We start from the raw sequence: 26559 nt of genomic DNA on the forward strand, positions 1-26559 counted from the left end.
ACCCAGGGATCACCCCATTTTAAAACATTTTTAGACACTAAATGCCTCTGGGAGATTAATTATTCTCAATAATTTCCAAATAGTCAATTGGCAAAAATAAAACACCTATTTGGTCCTACTTGTAGATCAGAACAAGACTTTAATTTGCAACACGTATCTCCATGTATACTTTCCATAACTGCACAATTTGAAGCACATTAACCCTCACTAATGTTATATTTTCATCTAAAATCTGTCTATGTAGCAGAACTAATTTAATGAACACCAAACAGTTGGATGAGAGGCAGGGGAAGAATAGCACTAAATTACAAATATTATTTTGTCTTCCTTATTTTTAAATCCCCACTTTTTCTGAAAGGTCTACATCTCACCCAACTATTTACAAAGTAAATACAGACTATAAACAAAGCCAACTTCTAGATTTCAAACCAAGTTTATATATTTCATTTTTCTTAAATAATTTTCAGCAAAGATCAAGTCTAATAAGATTTTAATCATCCCAAAGAGCCATCCCATGGCCCTGCAGAAGGCAGTCCCCACTAGCTATTTTACTGCAATGCCCATGTATTTGCAAGGACTGGAGTTTGATTCACTGCTACCCAACTGGTTTTCTAATCTATCATCTATTTGTACAAAACCATCATTTAATCACATCGATACTAAAAATCCTATGGTACAAAGGCCTGATACATGACTTTAGTCATTCCTTTGATGGCTCCTAATCAAATGGTTATTTTCTCATGTGAGTTTATCATACTTATAATTAGACTAATGTTTTACAGATAAGGTAAAAAGTTGAAAAGAAATATCATAAAATTACCATTTAAGCTATGTGGAAAGTCTAAGAAGTCATTTAAATTTGGAGAGAGAAAACTCCACAAGATGGAAGCATGTCTGAGTAAACATGGAAGGCAGCCCACTCATTCAAAGGCTGCTTCAAATTAAATGCTTAACCAAGAGCATAGATAATGAGTGATCATAGGCATATCATGAACCAACAGAAAAAGATATCAAAAGCCACCATAAAACAATTTCTTTCAAAGAATTACATGGACTATTTAATACATCTATGTATCTGCCTATTTTTCCTTTTGCATCTTCTACATTTTTGAATAATGCCACACTCTATTTTTGCAAGGCTTAATATCTTTATCATTTTTATAGTGATTGTCCATTGGTTTCTACAGCAAATATTTACTATATGTCTAGGCACTGGGGATTCTGATAGGGGAGAGAGGGTAAGAACATGATCCCCAAAGTCCCAATTTTCTTGGAACACATATAGTAATGGACAGGTATAGACAATAGATATCTTTTCAAAATAACATCAGACACTGAAAAGTGCTAGGAAGACTCCTATTGAGGAAGATGTAAAAATGATGGATTTGACAACCATTGACAAAGGGTGGTCATGGATGCTGATTGAGCTTAGAGATTGGGAAGTCAGGGATGTCTCACTGAGAAAGGGACTGAGCCAGTGTTTTGAAAATCAGAAGTTTGAGTTTTCCTGGCAGTGACTCAATAGCCTGAGACAAGTGAGCACTTGGGTCCTGGAAGAACAGATAGCTCAGGGACAGAGATAAGGGATAGAGTTAGAAGATGGGCAGACCAAATCAGATAGAGCTTCTTGCTATGAAGGTAGCCTAAATTCCATTCTAAGGGCCACAGGAAGTTGCTTGAGGGTTTTAAGCAAGGGAGTGACTTAATCCAATATGTGCTTCAAAAAGACTGTCCTAGCTATTAAATTGTTTTTATTTGGCCCTTGCAAAAGATCCATGATATAGCCCCCTAAGATATTTTGCCTTATGTATATGAGACTGAAATAAGGATTTTGTATTTGGTAACTTTTTCAATCTTAAAAGAAGTGGGGATAACTAGTTAGGAAAGAATCTTAATGAGAAGATTTGGTACTCCTAAGGAACATATATAAAAGCTATACATACATTCTACTCCACAATAAACATGTTTGTACAATAGTTTTTAATGGAGGTGTAATTCATCAGTAAAAATAAACAAGCTTCCATGCAAGCAAGAAAGCTTTTCCAACTTTCTTTTAAAAATCAACACAAAAACAATGACATGATTGTCTATGTAGAAAATCAAAAAGAATTGACAAAACAAGTCCTGGAAATAATAAGAAATTATAACAAGGTTTCAGGATAAAGATTAATATACAAACATCAAATGCTTTTCAATATACCAGCAATGAACAAGTGGGATTTGAAATTTAGAACACAATATCATTTAACCCCCCCTCAAATTAATTATGCTTAAGTATAAGCAAAAAAATTATGCTTAGGTATAAATCTAACAAAATATATACAAGGTGTACATGAGAAAATCTACCAAATTCTGATGAAGGAAATGAAAAAAAGAATTAAATAGTTAGTCCACGCATGAGAAAGAGGGAAGAGAGTGCAGGAGAAACAGAAAATAGAGACTGGTGGGAAGCTGAAGATGGGGAACAGTAGGCTCAGATGACAAGTTCATCAACCTTCTGGCATCCATTAAGGCAGTGCTTCCAGTTCACCTCCCACTGGGGGGACAGTGCCTGACAATCACATATCACAGTTTAGTCTCAGCATTAACTAGTCAGTTCTCTGTTATCCTAATATCCCAATGGTTTGAATGGAAGATACCTATTAGAGTGATACATAAGGCAACCTTCACAATGTAGGATGTCCCTATGTATTCACTGGAACTTTACCAAAATAATCACTGAGCACAAAAACCAAATTACCAAATGGCACATTATAACTCTTTTTTGGTTAAGAAAAAAAAATTACAACTTGTACATGTATATATGTTTTGGGAAGAAGAAGAAAATTAAAAAAAAAAAAAAAAAAAAAAAAAAGCCTGAAAGAATTTCTCCAAACACTAACAGTGATAAATCTCCAAATAGTAGGATTTAGTGTGATTTTTACTTTTACTTATACCTTCCTGAACCATATAATTTTCTAACAACAACAACAAAAAAAACCTCACCCCCCAAAAAAGTGTTATTTATTATTAAATAAAACATCCTTTGTAATCAAATAAAATGATCTCCTATTAAATACTGAACTTCTTTCCCAGGTCTAGATATTTTGCTAATGTCCAATTAAAAGTGCACGTGAGGGAGAAAGTGAATTAAGAGGAAACACTATTGGGGCGCTTGGGTGGCTTAGTGTTTGAGCTCTTGCCTTCGGCTCAGTTTGTGATCCCAGGGTCTTAGGATCAAGTTCTGCATCAGGCTCCCTATAGGGAGTCTCTGCCTCTCTCTCTCTGTCTCTGTCTCTCATGAATGAATAAAATCTTAAAAAAAAAAAAAGAGGAAACCCTATTCCCCACTGCCAAATTTCTAATCTGTATTTTTCCCCTTTCTGGACTCAGGTGACATTCCAAATCCCCATCACATTCCCACTCCTCCTATACCCCCCTTCACACCTGCAGATCTGCTCTGCACCCTCTCCCTCTGTCCCAGTCTCTTTCTAGTCTCTCCCTGGTTTAGCTCTGCTCCCTGACTCACCGGAGTTCACAATAGTATCTTATCACATCCCTGAATCTTCAGTCTGCCTTGGTAACAATCCCCAACTAAGGAAGCCCTCATATTCCTTCTCTTCCAGCTCCCAGGCTGCCAAGTTCTATTAGAAAAGGCACAAAACACTTCCTGTCACTTTCCTACACCCCTCCTCATTCTTGCTCACTCCAACTCCACAAAACGGTGCTATAATTTTCCTCCAATTATACCTCAAAATGATTTTCTCTCTTCATTCTTATGTTTCAAAGGAAGAAATAGTCTACCTCATTACCAAGGCTCTTTTACTCAGCTTTGACGCAGTCATTCCTATTCTCTTTTAATCCCAACTGTAACAGCACCTTGATTTTTTCCTCCTGCTCCTCTTTCTTTTCTCCTTTTCCTCATATCACTTTTCCCACACACACCCCTTTATCTCTCCCTTTATCCTCCCAAAAAATCTGGGGGATGCCTGGGGTGGCTCAGCGGTTGGGTGTCTGCCTTCAGCCCAGGGCGTGATCCTAGAGTCCCAGAATCGAGTCCCACATCCGGCTCCCTGCATGGAGCTTGCTTCTTTCTCTGCCTGTGGCTGTGCCTCACTCTGTGTCTCTCATGAATAAATAAATAAAATATTTTTTTAAAAATTGTATATTTGGTCATGATTTCCTGACATAAAAAATATGTCTTGATCTAATTGACTCCTCAAACTGCATCTAATTTCCCACATTTATTTTATTTTACTTTTTTTTAAAAGATTTTATTTATTTATGAGAGACAGAGAGAGGCAGAGACATAGGTAGAGGGAGAAGCAGGTTCCATGCAGAGAGCCTGATGTGGGACTCGATCCCGGGTCTCCAGGATCAGGCCCTGGGCTGAAGGCAGCGCTAAACCACTGAGCCACCGGGCTGCCCTCCCACATTTCTTTTAACTCCTTACTTTCATGTAATCTATGATTGCTATTTCCACTTTCTCAATAACTCATCCCTTGACTCCTATGATTTGACTTATGCCACCAGCAAACATTAGCAATGACTCCATGCTACTTACACAGATGTAAAGGAGAGCCCCATGACCTTCTCCGTTCCCATTCACCTCAACCTTGCTATGTACATAAATCATTAAATATTCCCTCTTTTGTCTAGCTTCTTATCACTGCACTCCACTCATTCTGCCTCCTTTCTTTCTACTTTTCCACCTACTTATACAATCTCTCCTTTCTGAGTCACCTTCCTCACCAGCCCACCACAACCACCATGATCATCTCCACTTTTTAGCATTCTGACACTGACTGAATGTGCTGTGTGCCCACAACCTTGATCCCTCGGTCCCTCTATTCCCTTACTTTCTCTGAGCCCTCTGCTTTTAGATTTCTTCCTTCTGTCCACTGCACAAATGTAAGCATTTCCCATAAGAGCTCATTCCCTGCCCTATTTCATTGACTTTGAACCATTCCATGTAATAACCTCAATTCCTTTAACTTTTAGTAGCTCTCATGTTTGGATAAGTTCCACTTTTTTTTGCTTTGATATCTACCCCAAATTTTAGAATCACATTAAAAATAAATAAGACAAACATCCATCATCCTCTCACCACAGGGACACACTTCTGCTGAATTTTCTGTTTCTATGACTACTACTCCAGTTGTTCCTGAAAGCCAAGCTTCCTCCACCATCACCATCTGACCCCTCCTTCCCTGGCAACACATGGTCCATAAGTCCTGTCAGTCCTTTGGGAATGTCTCTCTCCTCTCTTCTTTCTAGGGCCACTCAGCACCAATGTTGATGTTCTAACTCTGTCCTTCTTAAGCGATTGCTAATTCCCAAGTATCTCAACTTCCAGTGTTTTTCTTTGAAATCTACCTTCTGTATCAATGCTGTATTTTACACACACTGCTTTTGTCTCTCCTTGTCTCTTACTTAATGAAGTCTAAAACTCCTTAATCTGGTATAAGAAGTGCTTCATGATCTGTCTCCAAATTGACATCCCAAATCTTATTTCCCATGTGTCCTTCATACTTCCCCTACCTTCCAGCTAATATTATTTATCATTTCTGGAACTTCCTTTACATCTATGTACATGTTTTACTCTGGCTGAAATTTTTCTCTTCATCAACTCCTCTTATCAAAGCAGCTTCATCCTGCAGAACCCTTTCTATCCCTAGTCTCCTATAAGGCCTTACCAAAATTCACTTTGATCCCTTGAGTTATCTGCTATATCTTTCCACTGAGCCCATGGGTGCCTCTGTTGCAACATGTGTCCTAATCCGCCTTGCTGTAATTATACTTTTTCTTTCCTAAAAGTTTAAAAGCCTTTGGAGGGCAAAAAGTCTATTATTTATTTTGTATTACCCATGTTTGTTCCAAATTATGAACAAAATGTATATTTAAGAAATGAATTAATAAAAGAACATTCTCAATGGTTTTATGACATTGTTTCCTTTATTTATGCAAATTTTTGCTAATTTTGTACCTTCTATAACAGGTGGTGCTGGAAGTAAACAGCGAATTTATTGTTGAGGTAATGTATAATAAAACTATTTTCTCAATTTAAAATTGAAAGAAAAATAGAATTTTGCAATGCATCATATAACAAATATCAGAATATTTGAAATCATAATCATCTAGATAAAAGGCAAGAATCTCTGCCAAACTGAAATAGCAATGGTAAAACCCATACTTCCAAATATCCATGTTTTCAGGCATGGTTTGTGACAGTTCAATGTCATAGTAACTGCTACTTTTCTCAAACTATATTAGTAGTTTATCCATACATTTCCCAAATTAAACAAAACAAAAGAAGCACAGTAACACGTTAAGATGGAAAGAGGATTTTTATACAGTTACACCATTAGGTAACTGATCATCAGTCAATGAGGGAAAAATATAAAAGTAAAAAAATATTTATCATAACTAAGTAGAACAACAGGGAATCTGGTGCCATTTAGAGTGGGACTCAGGAAATAAAGCTACTGTCCTTAATCTCTGGGAGAATTTTATTTTTTTACAGTAGTTAAACTTTCATTATGATAATCTCAAATCATTGAAAAAAATTACTTTTCTAATCTCTGTTGACAAAGTAGGGAATACATGGTACATTTCAGGAAGTTGTATCAAAATGGAAGGAAATATACATTATACACAAATATATGCATACATTTATACATGTATAAAAATGTTTATGCATGTACTAAGTTTCTACACTCTTGAATACTATAAAATTCCTGGACATCTTCCAACAATAGCAACATAAACCTACAAAGAGAAAAACATATAGCAAGCAGAGATACAAATGGACAACTTTGAGAAGGCACAGAGTTGTTCACAGGATTATTGTAAGTACCATCAATTTAGTTAAAATATTCTCCTAATCCTACAATAATATATTTGGGTGCTTAGCTAGAGTGGTGTCCTTACCAACAGAAAAGAAAAATCCCTTCCATCTTTTAGGTGAGCATACTCACCAGAACAACTTTCCTTTTGCATAGGTCGTACTCAGTGGAACACTAACAGTCTTTTAGAATCTGGAGACAAAAAAGCCTGGTCAGAGGTCAATGAAGGGTGAGGTAGGCAAGCCCTCCACATGGTGAGGACAGATTGAAAAAAGAAAAATCATAACATATTATCCAATGTAACACATTGTGAGCACCACACATAGCTAATGAAATCTGTTTCACTGGAATCATATAGTTAGAAGTGAGATGATTCCAAAAGAAGTAGGCAGGCAGGTGACAGAGCTCTAACTATCTAGAGTCATGAATTAGTAAACACCCTTTGTTCCTCAAATTCAACACTATTGCTTCTTCTGGGTATACTTCACAATGTTGAATGCATGTCCTTCCTAAGTAAAACTGTACTAACACTGTACAAAATGTGAACTATTTTTGCATAAGGTGAAAGAACTAGACATTGAAAAAGGCACTACAAAATGGCAGACCGTCAGAAGACAAAAGCGGGAGTGGATCAAGTTTGCTGCTGCCTGCCGAGAAGGAGAGGACAACTCCAAGAGGAATCCAATTGCCAGAGTAAGTGATGAAATAAACAGGAGCACGCTGTGCTAATAACAAATGATTTTGCAGGGCAGGAAAGCCTCAGACATTTCAGGGATTAGCAGCCTTTACTACTCAATAGTAATTTAGGAAGATGGGTGACATGTACTCATCTGCTCATGTTGCTGAGGCACTGTTTCGAATAACAACTTTGGAGAGCCGACACAGAGCAGAGAGTCTCTGAAGTGATCCTAGTAGAGAGACCTGGATCTCCAGCACAACTGGGCTTTATCTTCTCATTTGTGTTCTGTTTATCTGTCGTATGTACATGTTATAGGAAATTTACATGTGTAGTAATAATCTCCGACTATCCCACTCCCAAATCAAAAGTTTATAGTACTTATTCTTTTCAAGAAAGAAAAGAGAGTATCAAAAGTTCCCACTAGATTCCTAAGTCCAGAAATTAGGAGAGACTTAAAAAGTATTCCAAATAATGGTATTCCAATTAATAAGGAAGGAGAATTAGGAAAGAAAGGCATCCCTCTTCTTTTCTTTTTATATGTATTTGGAAGAATTCTTGGATTTTCATCTATATAAATAAGATCTCTGGATTACAGTGAAGCTAATCCAAGTTGTATTTACAGTTGTCTTTATTTAATTGTGGATATTTGGGTCACAAATCTTAGTATTTTATTGAATGTTTTCATCTTTAGTATACAGGTGAGATTTCAAAATGTAAACTATCTTTATTTAAATTTATGAGCAATAGGTATAAAGCTATTAAAACAGGGACACCTGGGTGGCTCAACAGTTGAATGTCTGCCTTCGGCTCAGGGAGTGTTCCTGGGATTCTAGGACCGAGTCCCACGTCGGGCTTCCTGCATGGAGCCTACTTCTCCCTCTGCCTTTGTCTCTGCCTATCTCTCTCTCTCTCTCTGTCTCTCATGAATAAAAAAATAAAATCTTTTAAAAAAAACTATTAAAACAAAACTTATATAGCAGAATATTTGCCACAAAATCTATTTGGCAGGTGAATGAATGATATGGTAGGTTTCAATTCAAAAAAATGATTGCCAATATCTCTAAATATTGTGCTTCTCTTGTGATTTTCTTAAATTATCTATAATTTTGATTAAATCTCCAACTAAAGTATAGTCAAGGTACATATCAATATGACACAATCTTTTAACAAATACTAAAGATGGTGATTTCTTCTGTCAAATTCTTTATATGCAAAGAAAATCAGAGAATTAAACAATGTATTGTTAATAGTAACAAATCTAGCATCAAGCATGTATGTGCCTTATGCCTGGCTTTGGGGTGGGTGTATATATGTTACCTCATACCATCCCCACTACAAACCTAGGATGTAGGTGGTATTATCCCATTATAAGCTGATACTTGGCAAAGTTAAGTGAATTTTCCAAGGTCACTCCAGGCCTAAATCATGGTGCCAGGTTTCAACCCAAAGCCCATCTGGCTACAAAGCTATCCCTTCTCATTCTATTACACTCTGCAGTTCAGGAACTGCTTTCAGTAAGATCACAGACCTAGCCATTTTCTTCACAGATTCGATCAGACTGTGAAGCAAACCAGAAGATTACATACCGCATTTCTGGGGTAGGAATTGATCGACCACCTTACGGAGTATTCACCATTAATCCTCGGACTGGGGAAATTAATATCACTTCAGTGGTGGACAGAGAGATAACTCCACTTTTCTTGGTAAGTCACATCAGTGTGTTTTAATTTGTGCATTTTTTCTTCCCTTTTTAAAACACAGCAAAGCTGAGACGAAATAAAAGGACTGAAGAGACGAAAAAAGTGTGAAAACATAAGTTTATAGTTCAAGAGTGTCTGGTGTGTTGCATTGGTATGCCATCAAATGTCTTGATAATGTTTAAATTAATAAATTGTAATGTAGTCTGAATTCACTAAGTAAATTGTTTCTTTGCATATTTCCTGAAATATTTCTAAGCATATTACTTAATTATCTTCGATTGGAAAAGACAGTTTTTTTTTCCACAACTCTCCACAGATCTATTGCCGGGCTCTGAATTCACGGGGTGAAGATTTAGAAAGACCTCTTGAGCTTCGAGTCAAGGTTATGGACATAAATGATAACCCTCCAGTTTTTACACAAAATGTGTACACAGCCAGCATTGAAGAAAACAGTGATGCAAGTAAGTAGATGACACTCCTTCTCTGCATTGTATCACATCAATTTTTTCTTGGTCAAAGGGTGTAGGAAATTGACATACAGGTAGAATTTAAAGATGAGAAAAAGTCAAACTTGTATTTTGAGTAAACCCCACAAATTCTAACTTAAAACTGACCTAGATAAAAACATGCTGTCTAAAACACTAAATATCCTCTTGTTTGTGGAGGACTCTCATAGATGTGATTTAGTAGGTGCTTAGTGCCTTCCTTAAAGATTTTTACTGGCTCTTGATTAACTTAATACTAATGAGTAAACTGAAGAAGAAACCATGATATGGAAAAGGGCTCTGTACTGGTCTATTCCTCAAATTCTGGGCTAAAGCACACTAGAGAGTGATGGAGGGTACATCCCAAACAGCACCCATCAGGTTAGTCCTATAGGGTAATCACTGACTCTTCACAGTCTACACAGCAAGCTACCTTACATTCTCTCTCTCTTTTTTTTTTTTTTTTTCATTTATTCCATCTTGCTTAATTTCATCTCCAGGCCGAATATTCTTTTCTCCCTCTTTCTATCACTTCTCCTGAACATCCTTCCGCCCTATGCTTTTCCTGTGTTGGTCTTTTCCTCTGCTCTCCTTCCTTGCCCTCCACCTCTTTCTTTCCCCAATATTCCAATATTCCTTTTCCTTCCATGTCTATGTCTACATGTGTACCTCTAAATTAGATTTGGAAAAAAGAATAGAAGAAAGAAATTTCAGAAGGCACATAGAAAGCAAACTAAAGATACCGATGAAGAGTCAAAGAAAGAAAAATAGAGAAGTCTAGGGGAAAAGAGAAAGGAGACAAGAAAAGTGGGAGCAGAAAAGGAGGAGGTAAAAAGGCAGGAGTCAAGAGGGGGTGTCTGGAGAGCTCCTTCTGCAGAGGCCCTAAAAACAGTGATGCTGAAAAGAAGAAACACAAAATTTTTATAACATAAAACATAACAGAATGGGAGGACATAACAGAAGTAAAATAAAAGTTTGCTCAAAGGAAGCCAAACAGAGAGAGGGTTTCCAAAGCCCATCATTGTTTCCTCACTAACATCCTTCCACAACCTGGTGAATGGATAGAAGGTAAAACCCGCATTGAAATGCACACCCGAGTCCACGTACCCTTGGTTGCTGATTAGCAGTCTTGTTCACACTCCCTCATGCGAGGAGAGTCAACCACAGGGCCAGGGCGTATTTTCATAAACTATGAACTCCATGAGAATGGTTTTTTCTATTGAAAGCATCTCTGGTTCTCTGTGTTAGGGTTTTTCACTTTGAAACCTGGCTAGAAAGCAGAAAAACATCAGGGATCATCCAGCTCTGGAAAATCTGTCCTTTGGGCTGATGTCCTTGAGGACTGCCTGGATAAGCATCTTTGATCTTATGAATAATTAAGAACTTTTCCTATTCCTGTGGACAAATCTTTTCAGTAGGTATATGTTTTTGACTATTCAGTAAAGGACTACCATCCTCCAAGGCAACAAATAGTAATTCTCTACTTTCTGGGTAAATGAAAATAAAGAATATAGGTGCTCAATAAATAACCTTAACACTGAATTTAATTAAGTTATACTATTTCTTCCTTAAGCATTTTAAAATAATGTCACACGACTACACAAAAACAAATTGATAAATTCTGTTTTTCAGCTTTATGATTAAGGCCATGGAACTTTTCATACATCAGTGATTAGTTTGCCCCTAATTTACCATTTAATCACTTAAGGACTGGAAGTACTTGAGAAACTGTAAAGGATTTTATAGAAGCAAACCACTATTATTTTTGCACTCAGTGGTGTAGCTGAAAGTTATGATACTATATTCTTATGGAAACTAAAGCAGAAGAAAATTCAGGGGAAGGCCAACCAGTCTTTCTTCCTATGCCTGATGATTTGCTGAACTGATTCTAACAGAATCCCAAACATTCTCCATCTCCATCTTCATTTCTAGACACATTGGTTGTAAAGTTAAGTGCCACAGATGCAGATGAAGACAATCATCTGAATTCTAAAATAGCCTATAAGATCATCTCTCAGGAGCCAGCAGGTGCACCAATGTTCATCCTGAACAGGTATACTGGAGAAGTCCGCACGATGTCCAGTTTCCTTGACAGAGAGGTAAAGCCTTCTATGAATGAATGATAATAAATAAAGAATACAATTTTCAAAAGACAAAAATAAAGGAGGGAAGAAAAAATAATCCAACCATGACTTTTCAATGAAAATTATAAAAAGAAAAAATTATATTAAAATATTACTTAAAATTATAAAAGGAAATTGGAAAAACAACATTGGGATGTGTTGGATTTCATTAAAAATGAGACCTAAGTCTTACAGTTTTTGTTTTTTTTTTATCTTAAGCAACACAGTATGTATAACCTCCTTGTGAGGGGCTCAGATCGAGATGGAGCTATAGATGGACTGTCCTCTGAGTGCGACTGTAGAATCAAGGTTTTAGATGTCAATGATAATTTTCCCACCTTGGAGAAAACTTCTGTAAGTTGTTACCCTATAACCCTTTTTTTCTAAGTGTCAGTAATTGATTTGATATGTATGGATGGACTCAGCTTTGCCGTGTAAACCTTGGAACTTCTTATGTATACTAATAATATATCTCATTAATCAATAATATTGTACTAACTTTGTATGGTGACAGATGGCAACTACGCCTACTCTGGTGATCATTTCACACTCCATATAAATATCACATTTCTACATTGTACGTAAAACTAAAAATTATATTTTAATTGTATTTCATTAAAAAAATAATAATATACCTTACTAGTGCATGTTTGCCTTTGAGGCGCTATTCTGTGCAACTCACACAGACCATCAAAGCAGCAAACCATCTCCTCTATACTCTCTACTTATAGAAATCTGGGATTTTATTAATCTAAGTCTGGGAATCATGTAACATTATTGATGTATCTTTATAGGCCTAATAATTTACTGAATTAATTCTACAAGAGTCCCAAACATTTTCAACTTTCATCTTCATATTTAGGCATAAAGAAGCACAGAATTGAAAATAGCAAGGCCAAATCTGACTCACCACCTATTTTGGTAAAAAAAAAAAAAAAAAAAGTTTTATTGGACCACAACTTTACTCATTCCTCTATATGTTGTCTGCAGGTGCTTTGATCCTACAGCAGCAGAGGTAACTAGTTGTAGCATGAACTCCCTGGATCACAAAGCCTAAGATATTACTATTTGACCCTTCAGAGTAAAAGAGGGAGTAACTTAAGAAAAATGAAAAAAAAAATAAGCAAGAAGAATGAAACAAAGTGCCTGTTTGACCTTGATTTCACACACAGAACAAAAAATCAGTTTTATTACCTTATAATCATTTTATTCTTAGATTTATGATTAGAATGTATGTTATTTAATAATGGTGCAAAAATTATTGAAAGTTTGTTGTTAGTATCTTAAATGACAGTTATATATTAATTGATATCTTTCCCCTTTTGAAACTTTATTGATTATAAAATTGATCTGTCATTTCAGTATTCAGCAAGTATTGAAGAGAACTGTCTAAGCTCAGAACTGATACGATTACAAGCAATTGATCTTGATGAAGAAGGCACTGATAATTGGTTGGCAAAATATTTAATTCTCTCCGGAAATGATGGGAATTGGTTTGATATTCAAACAGACCCACGAACCAATGAGGGCATTTTGAAAGTCGTCAAGGTACCGTATAGGATCTGCAACACTTCTAAAGTTTTCAAATACTCTTACAGCCAGAATCTGCCTACAAAAAAACCACACTAGAACCGTGAATACTATTTATGTGGACAAGTGCCATAAATTAGCTCACTATGTCAGTGTGAGACTTGCAGCTCAGCAACATGCTCTTTATTACCAAGAGCAATAAGAAGTAAGGAGGGTGTTTTGTTCTCACGGTGCTCAGTATCTAGTTGAGAAGACAAGGCATGCACTCCTGAATTCGATAATGAGTTCAAAACAAAGAAGTAGTTGTATAGATGTTATAATGTTAAACATAATTAATGGCCAAATGGGTGATATATGAAATAATTACTAAGAGGTGAGATCTTTCTGAGCTGGATCTGTCTGAAAAAGTTTCATGCAGAGAAGACAGTTTAGTTTAAGTTAAGACTTTACAACTGAGACTGCTAATGTCAAAACTGAAATGAACAAAGACACTGAGGTGAGTAAATATAAAGCATGTTCTGGGTACCATGAGCAATTTTGGGGGCTGCAGCAGAGTGTTCATGGAAGGGAGAAAATGGGATATAAGAACAAAGTTGCTGAATTAGAGTCGGTCTACTGAGAACCTTGAATACTGGAGTAGAAGGTTTGACTTTTTCCTATAACTAATTTTCTTAAACTACTTTATGATTTTAAATTATGGACACCAATAAAATCTAAAAATACAAATTAGAAACAACTAAAACTACAGAACAGTAAGACTCAAATTAACAGTAATGTCTTAAGGGAAATTTTTTCCTCAAACAAAATTACTACTAACAACATAGGCAAAACTTACAGTTATGAAAATATAAACTATGAGACAAATGCACACATTCAATTTGGTACACAGTGTGAGCTGTAATTATTTCATTCTGTTACCACTTTTCTTTATCCCAATTACTATATATCAGGAAGTCATTTGGCCCTCATCTAATACAAACACACCATTTCTATATAGAGCCTTTTTCCGTTTTTTTTGCAATTGTCTGGAGCAATTAAAGTATTACTTATTTACCTCAAAACCCAACCACCAGCACTGAAATCATGTACTGTATTAATTTAGGAAGTAGTCACCAAAATTATGGAAAATATCTATGTATACTTTATAAGATTGCCATTCAAAATTTCAAAATTCCTGAAGAGAACACAAGGACTCTAAGAACACACCAGAGCCTTCCTGTTTGAGAAATATTGCTTTAGGCCATAGGTCAGCAAACTATAGCCCACAGGCCAAATATGACCTGCCACCTTTTTGTACATAACATTTTATTAAAACACAGCCATCATCATTCATTATTTTCTATGGCTGTTTCCAACCTCCAGTGGCTGAATTGAATGTTGAAGACAAAAACTGTGTATGACCTCCAAAACCTAAAACATTTACTATTTGCTCTTTTTCTTTTTAATTTTTTTTTTTTTTTTTTTTAGATTTTATTTATTTATTCATGAGAGACACAGAGAGGAAGAGAGGCAGAGACACAGGCAGAGGGAGAAGCAGGCTCCATGCTGGGAGCCTGACGGGACTGGATCCTGGGATTCCAGGATCAGGCCCTGGGCTGAAGGCAGCGCTACACTGCTGAGCCACCTGGGCTGTCCTACTATTTGCTCTTAACCAAAAAATTTTACTAATCCCTACTTCTAGACCAAGGGGACATATTTTTTTAAAAAAACAAATTATTAGCTCAACTCTGGAAAGATTAAAGTTAAGAAAATTATTGTATTAGTCAAGTCCTGAGGTGCTAAGAATCTGATCTAAGACAATAGCAATAAAAATGGAAATGAGGGAACAAGAATAGCCATTGCCAAATTAACATAGATAAGGAAGAGAGAGACAAGAAGTCACCTGCCATCCTATCAAATTCTGAATAGTCAAGTTTGTTTCAGGAATCATAATTTGTTTAACCTTGCATTTCAGTTAAAAAAATCAAGATCTAGACATGTCGCATAATTCTTACCATCGTTATCATTGACTTAACTTGTTATCTTATATAACTGTTCTTTGTTTTTGGTCTGCCTCCAAATCTACTGAAATAACATAGTAATAACTTTGCATATATACAACTTGATCTAACACTGGACCACTCCTAGCACTTGGTCCAGTGTCCAGAAGATAGTAGAAACTCACAAAAGTTTGAGGATGGTGTGGTTTTCACCCAAATGGAGTTGAGCTTGATTGCATATTGCATAATTTCTAAAAAAGTATAAAAATTAAAAAGAAAACATGTTCATAATGTAGGCAATTATACTATAACTTACATGATGTGTCTTCTGTAAGAGCTAAAAAGTGGAGGTTTTTTAATATACTTAGTTCATCACAAAGAAAAACTATGGGTGGGAAATTCAATTTCATGAAAAATTGGTCCAGGTATGTTAGATGTTATATAGACAAAGCATCTCTCTTCCTGGATGATAACTTCTCAAGTCTATTAAACAATCAGGAAAAATATGTTTAAAAACATCAAAATAATATGGAAAAGCTAATTAAAATGAAATTTAAAACCTTAGTATGCATGTCAGGACACAGCCAGAAGAACTATGTATTTAGAGAACATATGTGTAATATCCAGAATTTGGCATTTGGAATGAGGTCACTAATGCCCTCCTGCATCCTCTCCATTTTCACTCAAGCTGCTATTTAACCTTGTGGAAACTATCCCCTCAGTCATGGGCTTTGACTAAGCTTTCCATAACCCTTTTCTTAGTCTAAGGATATTATAAATGACTCAATTCAACTCAAATGTATTAAGAACTGCTAGGTGTTAGGGATATGAAAGTGAATGAGACATGGTCCTTGCTCTAAATAAATTTGTAGTGTAACAAGAGACAATATTTAAGACGATTTTAAAAACTGTCAACAATAACTTTAATAACTTTTTTTGGTATTTATCAACAAATGTGTGTGGAAATACTAACAAACAATATAAATGTGTGTGTGTGTGCACATGCATGTGTACACACATTTGTTTCAGCATTGAGAAAAAAAGCAAAATATTATCCAGTTGGAATTCTAACAAAGAAATATTGATACTCTGTTTTTATAATAATTCAAATTAACATTTATTAAGCAGTCAGTAAACACCAGCTAATCAGTTATATTGCATTATAGAGGTTTTACACATATTATCTAATCATCACAACTCTGAGAAGAAAATATTCTGATTCCTTTTTTATAGAAAGTGAAACAAAATCAAAGAGGAAAACTAACCTGTCTCAAGTCCACCCAGGTGGCAAATAACAAAGAAAAGATCCAATCAAAGCTTTTTTTTTTAAAAGGTTTTATTTATTTATTCATGAGAAACACAGAGAGAGAGAGACAGACAGACAGAGACACAGGCAGAGGGAGAAGCAGGCTCCAAGCAGGGAACTCGATCCGGGCATTCCAGGATCACGCCCTGGGCCAAAGGCAGGCGCTAAACCGCTGAACCACTCAGGGATCTCCCAACCAGAGCTTTCTGATTCCAAAGGCATAATTAACTGCCACCTCTGTGCTTCACCATGGAATCTGGGGCTAGTGAAACAAGTCTGAAGCAAGAACTAGAGTCTTGAGACACTTCCATCTGTTTACTTCTATAAGCCCCTTCCCAATCATATGTGTCCTGCTAGTCTCTTCCAGACACATTTACACCAGAAAATGTCAATTCCTGAAAAGCAGAAGGTACACACCATGGTAGATAATTAACCATTTCCTCAATCCCCTGGCATAGAAAACTTCCTGTTTTGTACACAGACTGCTTATCTCCTCCTCTTGTTCATACTTAATTTTAAAATGAACTGGCATCCCCTTAAGAATTAGCAGGGTCCTATTAACCTAGAATAAGCAAAAACAAACAAACAAAGCCAGATCTATTTCTAGAGGGGTCTTCTTTACCCTGAGCCTCTTGTAGACTCTCTAACACTAGCTCCACCCTTTCTGGCACAGATCTGCATATCCTGTGTGATTATTCTTGTCAGGCCTTAAACTGCAGAAACTGAGGTGTTCTAGCCTCTCCATTCTAACTCCAGACAGGGACTCATGGTTGTTTTTATTGCCTTTTGTTTGTTTGTTTTTACTGCTTTTTGCACAATCCCGATCTCTGTACACAATTGCAAAACTCTTGCTAAAAGTTCCCATTGGCAAAGGATGTAAGAGGCTTTCCGCCTTTCCTCTGCTTTTTTTCTTCCCTATTGGAGGAAGATCAGCCCCCAATTTCCTGTCACTATATTCTATGAACATCTATAATTCACATGATGTTATATACACATTAATATATTTTTCACCACACTCCATTCAAAAAGGTAGAGAACTATTCTGACAAACAAGAAGCATATGCACAAAAGAGCCCCAGGAGATCTCTGTACCAGAAGAGAAGATCTTAGATTTTTCAGTTGTTTAAAAACAGCAATGGAGTTCTAAAAAATAAAAACTGAGTTATAAGAGAGGGGTTTCTTCTGATTGAAAATCTATTTTTGAGTACATCATTCAAGTCAGCTCTGTGCAAGGCATTGTGTGGACCAGGAGGAGGACAGATAAAAAAACCAAAACCCAAACCTGAAGGATTTGAGCTGAAATCTAAGGAAATCATGTTGAGTTGGCCCTAAATAAGGATGCAATTGAATTCCTGTGAATACTTGTATCTTATTAGCTCTTACAAAGAAATTAACAAAAATTGACTGGGAAAATATTTATGGTGTCACAGAATTTCCTTGGGAAGCAGAGATTTACCCCAGGGTCTTGCTGATGGCACTGCTATCCTGACTTCTGTTGTTGATAAATGTGATCCAAGTGGTGCTTACATTAGCTTCCAGAACACTTCTAACCAGACTTTGTCCAGGACTCCTTTTTTCCACAACTATTTTTTCATGTGTTGTACAAACGGGAACTCTCTTCCAATTGAAAATCCATTTTTTAGTACACTGTTCACAGTCAGCTCTGTGCTGAATTTTTGGTGGTGACCTTTCAAGTCACCACATCAATCATTCTGGATCAAAAGATTTCATTCACCTTTTATCCAAAGAACCCATTTCAAAGGTGACTTTTCTCCAGGAGACGTATTTACTTATTTGAATGAGGCCTGTGAAAAAAATCTTTTAATCCACTAGACTCAACACAACTAAATTATAGTTTCTAACTACGTATAATAATCATGAATTTTCCTTTAGAAGTTGTTTGCATCATTTTTTAATAAAATTACACCTTCAATTACATCACACATATTGGCTCCTTTATTGTGCTGATTTTAAGAGATTCTCAGATGTGGATTCTACAAAGAAAACCTGAGTCCTATTTATTCATTCACCAGTTGTAAACCCCTTTTTATTTCATTCTAAATTTATTTTTTATTTTTCTCATTTGGAAAGAGATCATTTTTGACTTCACGGTTATTATATAAGAAGTTTAAAACTCCAGGATTGGAGTCCAACTTAAGTCACAGGCCTAAATGACTTATATACCTGATTAGGCCACGAGATAAAGGGAACAACATGTCCGAGGTATCTGATGCAGTAATAAAAGTTTTATCAATTCAAAATCTGAATTACATAGCTCCATGACTTTACTATAGTGTGTTGATTTCCTATCATGGCTATTTAGTCTATCAAAAGAGAGTCCTTTCGCTGTTTTAGAGTTTTTTACTTTCTATCATTTCAGATGCTGGATTATGAACAAATGCCTAATATTCATCTTGGTATCGGAGTTAAAAACCAAGCTGAATTTCACCACTCAGTTGCCTCTCGATTCCAAATGCACTCAACCCCTGTGAGAATTCAGGTTGTTAATGTGAAAGAAGGACCCGCATTTCATCCAAATTCTATGATTTTCAGTATACGGGAAGGGATAAGAGGAAATTCCTTATTGAATTATGTGCTTGGCACATATACGGCAATAGACTTGGACACAGGAAATCCTGCCACAAATGTCAGGTACTACAAATACTATGCTCATGTCAAAGTGATAAAATGCAGTTTGGTCCAGTGTTAACTCATATAGAATCTGCTAGACTATTTGAGTTGAAATGCTTTTTGAGTTTTGCTTTGCTTCTCTTGTTCATTTGCTTGTTTTAAAACATTTTTGTAGCACTGACATTTTTCCAAGATTTTAAAAGTAGTTTAGAGGCAATATGGTCTCTAACTGGTTACAAAGGTCATTGTGTCCAGGGAGAAAGAATAAGGTCAAAGGGCTACCTAAGAGACTCTATGAGTCTCTCTAATCTTTTGTGGCCATTTGTTACCACTCTGACCCCAGGCTGACTAAGCTGTATTGTAAACTATGAGACATAAAAGATGAATCACTTTTCCTTAACACCTGTGTTATCTAATGACTTTGGAGCTAATTTCAACCACCAGCTTAATTTAAGAGGAAGAAAAAAGATAACAGAAGAAGCCAAAACACAGGTGTTCCAGAAATTTGAGTATAAAGGAAGTCAGAATTGGAGAAATAGAAAGGTAGGCATTAGGGGCACTAGGTAGACAGATTATACATGAATTACATTTAATTACAATATACTCTAGAAAATTACTCTAGTGAAATATGTAAGCTTTCTCTACATCCTTTGCTTATCTCTCTTCCTCCTCCTAATATTTTTGGAGTGAACAGTATTGACTTGCAAATTACTTTAATATCAACAGTTTTGATTACTTAATAGGCTAACAAATTGACAGACAACAAAAATCATGAAGTCTATCAGTATGGGATAGAGGAAAAGGATGTGTCAGATAAGTGCTTTGGACATTGAAATTGTGCGTGCTACAGAGGCTAGATCTTCTTCCACTAAGGTCAAGCACTTTGAATCAATTGTATTATTTATTATATTATATTATATTATATTATATTATATTATATTATATTATATTAATATAATACCATAACCCTAACAGTCTACCAGTGAAGTACCCTAAAACTAATATGCCTTAAAATCTAGGAAAAACAAAGTACATCACATGTGAAAATGAATAAAGGATATTCCCTCAGTAGGTATTGCTATAATAAGTAAACCTAAAAGAGATTCATACATTTTACTAACAATTAGAGTAAGAACTAGAAGAGTAAGAATTATGAAATTTTAAAACACTGTTGTGAACCTGTGTTTACTATGTTCAACACTAAAATTTTATTGATATATATACATTTTATAGATCAAGGCAATTATCACTTGGTTTTTTACATACAAGCACCATATTTATGTTTAATACATTGCATGTAACTTAAAATTATAAACTTTCATATGAGCAAATGATGAACTTATTTATTTCACAACAGGTATGTCATAGGACATGATGCAGGCAGCTGGCTAAAAGTAGATTCAAGGACTGGTGAGATAAAATTTTCTAGGGAATTTGATAAGAAGTCAAAATATATTACCAATGGGATATACACAGCAGAGATCCTGGCTGTAGATGGTAAGAAAATTTCTTTTCAATATTTTAATAAAATTAATGTTTCATTAAATATAAATATGATTTTAATATAGATATTAGATTGACTCAAAATATATCATGTAGTGTATCTGTATGCAAAAACTTATAGAGTTCTAAATACCGTAGATTAAGAACTGAACTCAGTACACTCATAACCATAATTTACATTTAAATCATAATTTATTTTACCTACTTCCAAAAAAGAACTTTATGTGATATACAGCAGAAAGCATAAAAGGTTATGTCTATAAGTAAAACTCAGTTTCTGCTTATGGCCTCATTTCTTGAGATGATTAATCCAACTTTCAGTGTTAGAAATGTTTATGTAAAGGAAGTGCTAGCGAGGTATACACAAAGTTCATTTGGAGATGACCTATCGGAAAGCAGTGTCTCCCAAAGACAAGGGTTAGTTTAAGGATTTTTTAAAAACATTTTTTATTTATTTATGAGAGAGAGAGAGGAAGCACATGTGTAAGCCCTTGGGGGTGGGGGACAAGCCAACAGAGAGGGACAAGCAGTCTCCGCGCTGAGCTTGGAGTCCCAGGTGGGGTTCCATCTCAGGACTCTGAGATCATGACCTGAGCCAAAACCAAGAGTCAGATGCTTAATGGACTGAGCCACCCAAGAGTATAGTTATTTTACAACCACTAACACTGAGCTACAATGAGAGGCCTATGTAAGTGCAGTTTAAGTGGACATGTTGTCCAAAGTATAAAGCACAAGATAGAAAGAACAAATTAAAGATATAAGATCCAAATTAAAAGCCCAAAGTGCAGATGCACTGAACTTGTAACTGAGCTGCTTCTCATGTGGGAAAATCCATTAAGGATTCTTCTTGGTGAGTGCAACAGGAAGTTATTTATCAATAGTTAATCATTCTCTGAACAGTATCTAGGAAACCAGCTACTACAGGAAAAAAAAAAAAAAACCGCAAAAGGTCAGGATCCAGGAAAGAAGAGAAAAAAACAGGTGTACCAGATGTATACCTAATAGAAGATAGATACTATAGGTTTATATTATTTATAACTGGGCCTTACAGTAGCCAAAGAAAAAGATAAAGAGGCAGTATAAGATTTAAAAAGAAACCATGATAATACCCAAGTAATTATGGTCCATACATTCTGTTCTTCATCCTGGGAGTGTCACTTTAACAGCTGGGTCTGTTATAAAAATACTATAGTCTTATTTATTATCAGTATTCTAGAAAACCTTTTCCTATAATGGATTCTAATCCTATTGATCAATGCCTATGTTTGCATACTGGTCATATGTGAATATCTTCAGAAACTAGAATAAAGGGCAATGCTCTTGGGACCCCTCTCACTCCTGAGAGCTTTTTCCGTGTCTCTGCTTAATAAACTCCTATCACTTTGCAAAAAAAAGAAAAGAAAAAAAGAAAAGAAAAGAAAAGAAAAAGAAAGAAAGAAAGAAAGAAAGAAAGAAAGAAAGAAAGAAAGAAAGAAAAAAAGAAAAAAAGAAAGAAAAAGAAACTAGAATAAAAATTAGTCATCAAGTGAATAAAGAGGGAGGAAAAAACTACCAAAATGTTTAACAGCAAACTAAAAACAAGGGCTATTCTTTATGTACCTATGCAGAGTATCTGCACAGGTATAAGCCATCCAGATGGAAAAGTGAACTAAAAGCCCAGATTCCTATTTCTTGGTCCTCTGCCCAAAATATTAAGCCAAAATTTGTTTCAAGTGGGTTAGGAAAAAATTTAATAGATTTCTGTTTGTTTTCAGAAGTGCCGTTTCACAGAGAAATAGCATCCAAGGGATGGCATTTAAATTAAAAAAAAAATAGCAAAACGGAAAGAAAAAATATACAAATAATCATTTCATTTCAACTGTGGTTATTTTCCTACAAGCACAGAGCTCAATAAGCATCCGAATGGAAGGCTATAGGCTGGCAGGGAGTCTCGTTCATGGGGACAGGATAGGAACAGAAAGCTGTGAGGCTTCTCTGAATGACATTTACTTTTGCATCTTGGGATGTGTAGGAGTTGGCTGAATGAAATTGAGATGAAAAACATTTTGGGAAGGATGAATAGTGTGCACAAGAGTCCTGGGTTAGGAAGAAACTTGTTCCAAGAACTAAAAAGAAGCCAGTGTGGCTGGAAGGTAGTGAGCAAAGCCAAGAGTGGCTTTGGGTCATTGAAATAAGCAGGAACCCATCATGCAGCACCTCAGGAGTTATTCATGCTATTCCTCTATGTTGTGGCATCATTATGGAATATAAGAATTTTTTGCCTCACACCATGTACCCCAACACCTATGATGCTCTGCTGTTTCAGATGGCTCTGGGAAAACAGCAACAGGAACCATATGTATCGAAGTTCCTGATGTCAATGATTATTGTCCAGTTGTTTTTGCTGAAAGTGAATACATATGCATTGACTCTCCATCGATCCTTATCTCTGCAAGAGACATTAGTGATCATTCTTATGGGTCTCCCTATACCTTCTGTGTTGTTGATCAGCCACCAGGCACAGCAGACTTATGGGATATCAAACCAAAAAATGGTAAGTGAAATGCAAACTTGTTCATCTTCAAGGCCAAAAGCAAAAACAATTACTAAATACTTAGGCAAGACATGTAACAATATCTATCTCTGTTTCTGTGATTCTACACCATATTCATAGTAAATGAGAAAAATCTCTCATATTAACAATTAGGATATTTGGAAAATTCTTAAACTGAAATAAAATTTTAAAAGTTTTATCAGTAATTTTTAATACAGAATTACAAATAGTAATATGTAAATATCAGTTTACCATTTTATATACATGGGGTACTAAACCAATATTTGGTCAGTTTGAAATAAACAGAACCCTTGACTAACTCACCATATGTCATAATCCCCTATTCTGAATTATTTCAGGCAAATCACTTAAAAATTTCTGAAACTCAAGTATCCCATATCTACATATTTTCTGCTCAGGTACACATAAGATCAATGAAATTCTTTTTAGAAAGAGTGATAAGCTTAAACTTTTCCTAAAGGTAAAAATTTGTTAAATCCAAATTGCTCAAAATGAAAAGAATGGTTAAGCAAACAGTAGTACACATTATTAATATGTAGTACATACAGCATTAAAATTAGAATTATGTGAAGCTTTTAGATACAAAGAAACACATAAGCCATAGTATTTAAAGAGTAAAGATCTCCAGGTAGTATATGCGCTTGTGCTAACCACTGCTTTGTAAAAATGAATGCCTGAAAGTACTGAGAGTAAATATCAGACTACATAATGTTTTACATACTTAGGTTCTACTTCCCAGAGATGTTAAATGTGTAATAGAAAATAAAATGCTATAAGAGGACCTGATTTGGGTTACAATAGCTCTCTAATTTCATATTCACTTGAGGCAACAATAAAAGATTTTTAGAGGGTGATGGGATGGAGATCCAACCTCAGAGCCCAAGGTGAGAGGAAATACTTGCCATCTCTCCGAGACCACTGAGGTTCTCCACTCACAGAATGAAAAAATGCTAAAATGATGCCAAAAAGAAAAAAAAAAAAAAAAAGAGCCACACTTAAGCACTTAATAAAAAGAGGAAATTAGGCAACTTGTTTTCATAATAAAACTTTTGGCTCTTTTCCACAAAACCACTTTAATATTTTAAAAAGCTAAGCACATTAAAGTAACTCCATTAAAATCAAAACAACTTTGAATTCACACTTCCTATAAAGCCTAATATCCCATTCTTAAATAACAACTGCCAATGACCTTTCCTCATTAAGATCCTAGATATTATGAGTAAAAACATTTTTAAAAAGGTTCAATGTGGAGGTTCATAAAGGTATTCAAATTATAGATTTGCCAATAAAAATATAATCACACTGGAAAAAATATTCCTAGGGTCCTGTTTCAATGTTGGTGTTAAAGAACAGAATAAACTTTCACCTAATGTGCTATGGCATAACACATGTTATTCAACTCTTGCCTTGTGCACAGGTGCATTTTATTAGACACAGTTGGCTTATTACATAGTTAAATGAAATTAATAAACCATAATATTTATAATTATGGCATGTTATAGATTAATACATTAATATTCATGATTTAGGTATAAACTTAATAATCTCTAAACCCTTGGGTTTGTAAATAAATTTCAAGCTATGTATTAAGCAATAGTATCTATGCAAATCAATAGGCAATGGTAGCACAAAGAATTAGGAAAATAATAGTTATTCGAATAATTTAAATTTAAGTGATACAACAGCAACTTTGAATAAGAGATAATCAAGTGTCTTAAGGAGGTATTTGCAAACTGTAATCCTAAATAGAAGATTTCTAGTATTTCCTTGCAGCTCGATAATTCTTCATTCATTGGACAAATAGTTATTGACTGCCTATAACATGCCAAATATTGTTGGTCCAGAAAATAGCAACAGGGTCCCAGCCTGCTTCAGAAAAATAACAATTCAGCAGGAAGAAGTATTGGACAATTCATTATAAACATTAAAAAAAAAAGTGTAGGGTGCTGTATGACTAGGGGAACATGGAAAAACCAAGCCCTAGGTTAGTCTTGGGTATTAAGAAGGGTCACCCAAAAGGAATTTCAATGTATTTTTTCTTTCCTCTCTTCTTTTTCAGCTACCTTCGCAATCCTGACAGCTAAGCGGCGTTTAAGTCCCATGCTCTACCAAATCCCAATCATCGTGAAGGACAGCTATAACCGAGCATGTGAATTGCCACAGATTGTGGTGTTAGAAGCCTGTGATTGTGACAACGACCACATATGCTTGTACTTTAGTACCACGGGCATCAACACAGGGGACGGCAGCTCAGTTACCAGCGATATATACGGGTCTGTCACTGATGACCAACTTGGGAGTTCAAATGTTGGTCTCGGACCAACAGGGATTGGCATGATGGCTCTGGGACTCCTACTACTACTTTGTAAGTACTGGATTGAATCCCTCTTTTCAGCCATTCTTCAAAATAAGAATGTAACTAGGCTCACTGGTGTGACTAAATTTGTTTGGCCATTTCCTTTTGGTAGCTATAGCAATTCTTGCAGGAATTTGGGGGGGAAAAAAAGTGGAACCAATTAGAGCATATACTTGTTCAATAATGATAGCTAGAGTTAGGGAGGGTCATAAAAATGAAAAACACAAGCAAATGTCTAAGTATAATGTAGCAAAACATAGAGTAAATCCCATCAGGAGAATTTCAGCAAAGTGCTGAAAAGAGAAGTAGAAGCAATTCAAGTCCAAGTGGGAAGGTTGGTAGTCTTCACATAGAAACTGGCTTTGGCCCAGGCCCTAAAAGCTAAAGATTTTCTTAGAAGGAGGATGGTATCTGGGGAAATCTGAAAGGAGTAACACAAACATAAACAAGGAGAGGGATGGAAAGGCATTGGACACTCAGGAAGTAGATAAGCTAAAAGGTAAGCTAGGAGCCATAAAGCAGGAAAGTTCATGATAAGCCAAACATTCTGGGCTTCAGTCCACAGTTGAGAAATCAGTGAGGATGTACAGGATCAGGTGACCTCTTCACTCTAGTATAATAGGAAGTGGGGAGAAGAGCCTAGAAGAGAAAATTTGCCTCTAGACTCTTGATAGAAGTGTTTGCAACTAAAACCATGGTCATAGGAATGGTGAAGTCCCTAAGCAAACACTGCAAAAAGAATCCTCCTCTCCCTATACCATTTTTTAAAGCATGTAGATCCTCAGAAGACTAATACATTTTAGGCTTCCCCTGCAATACTTAAGTTTGTGGAAATCAAATATTGAATTCTAAAATTAAAGATGACTAAATCCTTCAAAATATAATATTA

General features: G+C 35.6%; 1 protein-coding gene across 1 annotated transcript in view; it reads left to right on the plus strand.

Moving 5' to 3' along the window:
- The first annotated feature begins 556 nt into the window (after nucleotides 1-556).
- The window catches only part of DSG4 (desmoglein 4), a 35889-nt gene continuing 9886 nt past the window's right edge, over nucleotides 557-26559 (plus strand). The window contains exons 1-12 of the mRNA XM_077899750.1: nucleotides 557-673; nucleotides 5978-6013; nucleotides 7386-7517; nucleotides 9051-9206; nucleotides 9520-9664; nucleotides 11621-11787; nucleotides 12031-12165; nucleotides 13174-13359; nucleotides 19007-19278; nucleotides 20615-20754; nucleotides 23066-23293; nucleotides 25374-25679. Coding sequence (XP_077755876.1) covers nucleotides 557-673; nucleotides 5978-6013; nucleotides 7386-7517; nucleotides 9051-9206; nucleotides 9520-9664; nucleotides 11621-11787; nucleotides 12031-12165; nucleotides 13174-13359; nucleotides 19007-19278; nucleotides 20615-20754; nucleotides 23066-23293; nucleotides 25374-25679 — 2020 coding nt within the window. The remainder of the gene's footprint in view (nucleotides 674-5977; nucleotides 6014-7385; nucleotides 7518-9050; nucleotides 9207-9519; nucleotides 9665-11620; nucleotides 11788-12030; nucleotides 12166-13173; nucleotides 13360-19006; nucleotides 19279-20614; nucleotides 20755-23065; nucleotides 23294-25373; nucleotides 25680-26559) is intronic.

The sequence above is a fragment of the Canis aureus genome, chromosome 6 (genome assembly GCF_053574225.1).
Source record: "Canis aureus isolate CA01 chromosome 6, VMU_Caureus_v.1.0, whole genome shotgun sequence".
NCBI classification, from domain to species: Eukaryota; Metazoa; Chordata; class Mammalia; order Carnivora; family Canidae; genus Canis; species Canis aureus.